The sequence below is a fragment of the Myotis davidii genome, unplaced genomic scaffold (assembly GCF_000327345.1).
Source record: "Myotis davidii unplaced genomic scaffold, ASM32734v1 scaffold376, whole genome shotgun sequence".
In the NCBI taxonomy this organism is placed as follows: domain Eukaryota; kingdom Metazoa; phylum Chordata; class Mammalia; order Chiroptera; family Vespertilionidae; genus Myotis; species Myotis davidii.
This window is the reverse complement of record NW_006288121.1, coordinates 679,559-687,346: the sequence shown is the minus strand read 5'-3', so window position 1 is coordinate 687,346 and position 7,788 is coordinate 679,559. Positions and strand designations below refer to the sequence as shown.

General features: G+C 40.1%; 1 protein-coding gene across 6 annotated transcripts in view; it reads right to left on the bottom strand.

Annotated features, from left to right (window-relative positions):
• Positions 1-529: 529 nt before the first annotated feature.
• The window catches only part of CACNB2 (calcium voltage-gated channel auxiliary subunit beta 2), a 270,818-nt gene continuing 263,559 nt past the window's right edge, over positions 530-7,788 (bottom strand). For 5 of the 6 annotated variants that reach the window (XM_015561462.1, XM_015561460.1, XM_015561461.1 and 2 more), the window contains exons 10-13: positions 6,368-6,519; positions 4,461-4,556; positions 3,233-3,418; positions 1,800-2,382 (exon numbers count right to left, since the gene is read on the bottom strand). In XM_015561462.1, the coding sequence (XP_015416948.1) occupies positions 1,888-2,382; positions 3,233-3,418; positions 4,461-4,556; positions 6,368-6,519 (929 nt within the window). In that variant the 3' untranslated portion in view covers positions 1,800-1,887. Of the gene's footprint in view, positions 2,383-3,232; positions 3,419-4,460; positions 4,557-6,367; positions 6,520-7,788 lie in introns of all 6 variants that reach the window. The other variant, XM_006759920.2, reaches the window with a different exon arrangement.

Sequence of the window (7,788 nt, the reverse complement as noted above, 5' to 3'; positions counted from 1 at the left end):
TCAGTGTGAAACATTTTACTTATAAAGGTCCGGTGATATTTGGCAAGAACCTGGAATAATAAAAGAAGCAAAATAAAAATAGATTAACTTAACAAAATCATAATTATATAACGTACAAATCTGAAGTCAGGCAATTATAGAGAGGCACTCTCCAGGGACAAATTTCAGGTACTAGTACACCGAATACTGTCTTATGGTCCAGTTATAACTGGACAAAATGTACACTTAGGAGACATGGAGGTTTCAGCCTTAACATGACAACCACATTGTGAGCTGCCCACAGCAGCATCATTGAGATAGTATCTTCTAGTTTCCCCTTCATAGATGTCTGATGTAGGAAAATGCTCTGACCCTTTGTTCACTTCAAGTCACCCCGTTTGCCCTGATTACTTCTGAAGAGCAGAAACTTTGGTTATAAGAAGCACTTCTAGGTTTTGACAGACAATGAAACTCTCTGAGTTTGTGGTGGGGACGGAATGATAGGTATACTGGGAGATAACAGAACAATAAGCAGGGTTAGAAAAGGAAGTGGGAGAAGTTAGAAAAATTTATTTTCCCATGAAATAATTCTACAAGCTGTGTAAACATTTCTTACTATAACAAATACTTGAACACACACAGATTGTACATTTCCAGTGGGACACTCACAGTTAGAAGTTGCCTGTATTTTTTGCTCTGTAGGAGCAAACACAAGGAGCCAGCAGAATGCTTTCCCAGTCACCTTTGGCAGCATGCTCCCTGCCTGCTCAACGGATCATTACAGCATCATGCAGCACAATTCAGCTCAAAGCCAGGTGGGTAAGATTCTAGATACCAGTCTCTAGTTTCCTTATTAGTCTTTTGCATTCAGATTCATCTCAACCAACCACACGCACATACTCTTACAGACGCATACACGCGTGCATACAGAGTTCCGGCTTGTAGACTTCAGTGCAGTGACATGAGACACGAGCTACTAAGAATGTGTGTCACAATCAGTGTAAGCTGCATGGATTAGAACAACCTTTGGAGTTTGGTTATATTTATCATAATTTATGGTCAAAATTATAAACTTACAGGGATGGTAAAACATTCAGAAATTAAACCTTTTAAAGTCAAGCAATCACACGTATTTACAGTATGTACAGACTTTCTACTAGAATGGAGATAGGTGCCTACACAATGTTATTACAAATTTCCTGAATGTGGGCAATTCTAGTCCCTGTACTTCATAAAGCAAATCTGCTGACTTGGCATTAAGACTAAAATAGTGTCATCAAACTGATATATATATATATATATATATTATATATAATTATCATAAGAAGGTGTTTGCAGAAATAACATTTACAAACTGTCTATACAGTACACAGTACTAGTACATAGAAAATATATTCTAACTTTATGATCCCCTTTGTATAAGGCAAGACTGAATCTGTCCCCAAATTTAGTCAGCCAGAGGTACAAGCAAGAAACAGTGGTCCATGGATGAATGAATATGCACATCAGGTGCCTACATTTAAAAAATCTGGAGACTCAAGAAATTCCACTTTTTATCTGAGCCGATTCTGGCTTGCTGGAGATGTCAACTACATTTTTTAAAACATCCACCACATTTCTTAAAATACTAATGCCCCCTGGATGGCAACAATTTGTTCAAGTGGCAGCTACCCCAAACAGTTTTTGAAAAGTCCAGTACACAACCAGAGGACTGCAGCCGTACCAGGCAAATTTATATAGCACTTAGAAAAGAAAAAAGTATAATACTCTGTCATACTATTGCTATTTAAGCAACAGCAATACAAAATATACGAGACAGATCACATATGATTGCAATGTCGACCCCAAAGATTTAGATTGAGGTTGCTGTTAGACTTAAAAAAATCCAAAAACACAGACGGACCAAAGTTATTGGCGGATGTAAACATCCCTGTTCCACTCCCCAGCCTCATTCCTTTTTTTGGATAGTCCTTCTCCATCCTTGTCACAGTAGCGATCCTTGGATTTATGACGACTTCGTTGTTTGTTGCATTCGTTGTGGTCCTGCTCTCGATCCAGGTCCCTGGGCCGGTGCCGAGACTCCCTGTGCCTGTGCTCGCCACTCCCGTGGGGCTCCTCTCTGTGGTTGTGGTCACGGTGTGGGGCATAGTGGTCCGCATGCTCATGGGAGTAATCTTCCTTCGGCTCCACGTAGGCAGAGTCTCGACTGTCCTGTGTTTCTGAGTCAAATGTCTCCTGCCTGGAGAGGCCTCGGTGTGTCCCGCTGCGATGGTTGTGGTGCGGGGCTGAGGAGGACTGCCGGTGCTGGGATTTCCTGGCTGGTTCCAGGCAGGCTTCTTCTTCAGGTTGGGGGGCAGAGCGGGCGAGAGCAGAGCGGTCAGTCCTCTGATCGCCTTGAGAACCCTGGTGTCGAAGGGAGAAAACACAGGCATCCACCTTGGTCAAGAGCGTAAGGAACTAAGGCATCACAAAGCAAGTCTATTCAAGTTTACTTCCTTTTAAGGATCTAAAATGCTGAAATGAAATCTCACCTTGCTAAGTTACCTAATTCTTTTAATGATGTCTAGTGGCATTTCTAAGGTCTGTACTATATCATATTGGACTTTGGCAATTTGTAAGTGCCTAGAACAGTACACAGAGTAACCTTTTTATTTAAATGATTAAATGAGGGAGGGCATTTTATATGATCTGTTGCTGTTTAAATACAGATACAGGTCCCCAAGATTTTTCTATACATGGGTATATACTTAACTACCTCCATTTGAATACATGCAGGAAGATTAAAATGCCTTAGGATGTTGGGTTTGGCTTACAGTAAGGATTAAGGAGATAAAATATGAAATATAAAATATTAAATGGCATGTACTATGAGACAAGCACTATTTTAGCAGTCACATTAATGTTATTAATGCAATAACCCTGGGATAGGTTGCCAATAATTTCCTGAGGCATCTCAGAGCAGATAAGGAACTATTCATGGTTATGTGCTGTATAGAAAGTTCTTCTGTCTCTGTCCTAACCTGTAGCAGAGAGTTCTGAAGTCTGTACATCTTCATAGTATATTGTGTTTACCCTCTTTTCTTAGCTACACCACTTACACTGAGGATGTCTAAATGACTCAGTGTCTCGGTTTGGATAGAGCCACTCCACTGGCACAAGCACTGCTCTGCACTGGGTACCTGGGCTTGGACCCCAGCACTGTGACCTTAGGCAGCCTGGCTTCTCAACAAAGACGGTAAAGAACTCCTCTCACCTGTGAATGAGAGGCTGGAGTGGGGCTCACAGGCAGCGCTGAAGTGGCTAAAGTGCGGCTAAGGAGAGGGTTGGGGAGATTGCTGCTGGGCGGGTGGGTAGCCTTCCAGTAGGCCTCCAGGTAGTCGGCAAGGTGCTCACAAGCATCCTCGAGCTGGTTCTCATCCAAGATCACATCAAACAACTCCTGCAGAGGCAAACGTGTCAGAGAGCACACTTACCAGCCCAGTACTGGCTCATAAAAGGAGGGGGGAGGGGCTCAGGAGCGGCACTGCTTTGTATGTGCTGTGGCTTATGTGCTCCTTTCCCTTTTCCATCCGCTGACTGTCCTGCTTAGTCAGATCATGTCATTGTTTAGAATACTGGATGCTTAACCAGCGGCAATGACCAGGAAGTGGACAGGATAATAGTAGTTGTTAAGGGCATGATGGAAAAGTTGTCTGTCAGTAGTGAAAACAGGAATTAATACTGTGGTAGAAAGAGATATAAAAAGAAAACAATTCAATCTGAATAGTATAGGAAGAAGCCTGTTTTGACATAGACTGAAAAGTTTAACCCTGAAAATCAATGAGGCAAGATTAGGACATGAAGTTTGGCAGAAGAAACTGAAACCACTGATGATTTGACATGGCCCAAACTTCAAAAAGTGCTTATCATAAATTTTAACATACTCCAAGCAATCAAAATGGATATAGTCCTAATTTTTGGAGCTTCTGAAATACTTGCATTTAAAAAACAACAACATAAAAGCCATCTGTAGTTCCCTGGCATGGTATGTAGAGCATGAATTAGAAGTAGGACTGTATTCAGATGTCAGAATCTGGGTGACTATTTAGACATTTGTTTTTACACTGTCTTAAATCAACTTCTCAGAGAGCTATTGAAGAGGCAGCAAGTCAATCCCTAAGGGTAGTAGGATTAACCCCAGATAGTTCGATCTTACAGACCAAGTTTTTGAAGTTACCATCTTGTTCATTTAAGATACAAATGAGGTGTTTATTTACAAAGCGAGGTGACCACAGAGCTTGCCATAGCTTTTTGTCAGCCAGCATTGGGGCAAGTGTTCATGGCAGGAAGTAGGACAGTTCACTTCTTTGGAATGATGCTGACTGCTAAGTGGCGAGGATTCTTCCCCTCAACAGGCATGTAACCGTCTGCTTTTTGTTTTTTAATGCAATGCCAGGTCTGATCTCTTCACCTGGATTAGAGTGCATATAGGGAGGACTTACTGGAGGACACTGAGACAGTTTATCAGCTGCTACCATCTGGACATTGAGGTGTTTAGCTTGAGATTTTCCTCGGGATTTTATTAACCTTTGTAAAACCTGTAAAAGATAAGATTTTTAAACAGAAGGTTATTTGCACTCAGATCAATGACAAGATTCACCACTCACTCCTTTTTCTGGGGACTTTTATGTATATAGTACAAATGGCTTATAATAAATTGAGCTATGAAGATTATCTGCAAAATTGGTATGTTCACATAAATCTTCAGAGCTTATTCTGAGTCTCTTTTCAAGGCTAGCAGTTATCAAACTTTTTGTCTCATGACCCCTTTGTTTTAAACAGTTCTTGAGAAACCCAAAAAGTTTTTTTTAAAATTGACTTCAGAGAGGAAGGGAGAGGGAGATAGAAACATCAATGATGAGAGAATCATTGATGGGCTGCCTCCTGCATACCCCCTACTGAGGATCAAGCCTGCAACCCGAGCATATGCCTTTGACAGGAATCGAACCCAGGAACATTCAGGCTACAGGATGAAGCTCTATCCACTGAGTCAAACTGGCTAGGGCCAACATGTATTTCTTTATGTGAACTACTAAAGGCCCAGTGCATGGATTTGTGCACTGGTGGCGTCCCTCAGCCTGGCCTACGGACATCCCCCAAAGGGTCCTGAATTGTGAGAGGGCACAGGCCAGGCCGAGGGACCCCCGCTATGCACGATCGGGGCCAGGGAGGGACTGCGGGAGGGCTCCAGGGCACGTCCAGCCCGTCTCGCCCCGTCCCCATCGGCTGGACCCCAGCAGCAAGCTAACCTACGGGTCGGAGCATATGTGTGAAGAAAATCCAGCCTTCTAAAAATATGTAGTTGGGATAAGGAATATTTTAGTAGCCTTTTCAGATAATTGTGGGTATTCCTTGTAGTGTGGAAACAACACTAGTTGCTATGTGAAACATAAAACAATATCAATGAACTTTTCTTGTTCTGCTACATAAATTCCATTGACCTATCTTGGAATTTGAATGGGTCTTTAGCATGCATAATTTGTAGCATCATTCATTGATCATTTGGCAAATAATGGTTCACTGAGTTCTTCAAATCTTCCAAATGTCAACACACTTCATTATACAAGATTAAAACCTATGTGTTAATATTATTGATCTCATTAGAAAAGTCTTTATCTATTGGGAAGCTGCCAAGCTCTCAAAGGTGGATACAAGTTTTCTAAAACTCAACTTTTTCTTTGAAACTTTGAGTTTTATCATTGGTAACAAAGGCTATTAGCTGTTTCCTTGATGTGATACCAAAGTCTGAGTAAGTATAGCCTGTCAGTTTTTCTTTCATATAACAATGGTATTCCATGAAGAAAGTGGCTAGTTAGTTCACAACTCAAATAATCATACCCATGTGTGTCCTCAAGATAACTAACCTACTTGGGTATATGCAGCTCTTGTGTACTTCCTATTTCATTACTCAGAATATTTAATGAAGTGAAACTGGTTATTTGGTTGGTTTTATTTATTTATTTATTTTAAACGGACTGCTAGTACTGTCTGGTACCAGAATCTTGACTCATGCTTAGACACATGCAATTTTACCTACCATTGCTTTTGCACCATTATCAAAAGTATGAAAAGGGTGAATGGTGTTTAGTATTATTATGGAAATAGTTTTGGCCTTGTGAACGCTGTGAAAGTGTCTTAGGACCCTCAGGGGTTCTACCACACTTTGAGAATCATCTGTGCTAAGCCATGAAACTATTATATATTAATAATCATGCTTGGCTTCTTAACAATCTTAAAAATGGACAAACATCTCTTCAAACTCTCTATGATGGATAAAGACGTAGCCTGTTGTAACTGCAAAACAACATAAACAAACTTGGATTATAGAGCAAACAGCAAGCCTACTTACCTTAGGAGAAGAAATCTTTACATAAACTATAATAGGGGCCAAAGAGGTTTTACTGAGTTGAGCTGGATGATTAATAGTGTCTGCATCAAGGACTACCAGTTGCAATGTTCTTGCAAGTTCAAAAATCCTTTCTATTTCACTCTGAACTTCCGCTGTAAAAGGTTAAGCAGAGATCGATTACTTCAAGTACAATATTTTTAGAGAAAATTGAGATAAAGTAAAATGGTACATGATTTCTTCAACAGGAAGTTATGTAGGCCAGCCATTAGGTTAATGTTTATAGGCAATAGAGCTGATAAAAAGCCTTTTCTTCATAACACCTTACAAATTTAGGGAATTCCTCTCTCAATCGGCTATAACATTTACTTCCAGTGTTAATACTATTTCTGAGAGTCAACATTTTTGGCTCCCTCTGCTGACTTATTTTTTGTGCTGCAAAACTCCACTCTGGGAAATCATTTCATAAAACTGTTGTACAATAGAAACTTAAGGGATAACTTTTATGTGTGGTTCTGACCACTTTACACTAGCAACCATCACCAGCTTTCCTCTCACTGCATGGGCTTATCTGTGTTTATCACCTATTGTATGCTTTCTGGATATGATGGAGCCTACATATTTTTATTAGCAACCTAAAATACAATGTACATGAGGGGAGACATTATGAGTCTCTATAACAAACTTGTCTAGAAACACACTCATCATATATTCCACCAACTAACGAATGGTTCTGTAACATTCAGGTTTAAAAGGGCAGGTATGTGTTAGAGGCAGCACTACACAAATATGAGTTATAAAACATATAGTTAAAAAACATCCTCGAGCCCTCGGGGGATGTCCACCTGCCGTGGGAAAACTTATCAAACATATAAAAATCTGCTTGAACACCAAAAAATTTCACTCAGTTCATCTACTTCTTCATGATCTCCCCAGAATCGAAAACAGGACTATCCAGTAGAATTTTCTGTCATGATGGAAATATTCTATATCAGTGCTGGCCAGTATGATAGCTGCTAACCACATGTGACTATTGAGCATCTGAGATGTAGCTGGTGTGAACGAGCAACTAAATTTAAAAAATGTAATTTAAATAATTTAAAAGTAAGTAGCCAGAGAAGCTCCTATCCTAGGCAGCACAGGTCTATAAATCATAATATGTATCTTGTGCTGCCCACTAAAAGCATGAAGGGCCAATTTCATGAGACTCTGGATCTACAGAAAAAATTAAGACCCCAGACCTAAAAATCAAAATTAAGCTTTTGGAGCTACCAGTTTATAAAAAACAAACAAACAGAAAACAGTCACATAAACGATTCAGATCGGACCCCTATGGAATAAGTGACCCAGTCTCTCCAAGTAAAATAATTACAAGGAAATAAAAAAAGACAACACAGACAAAAAAAAAAATACAGATTAAGAGA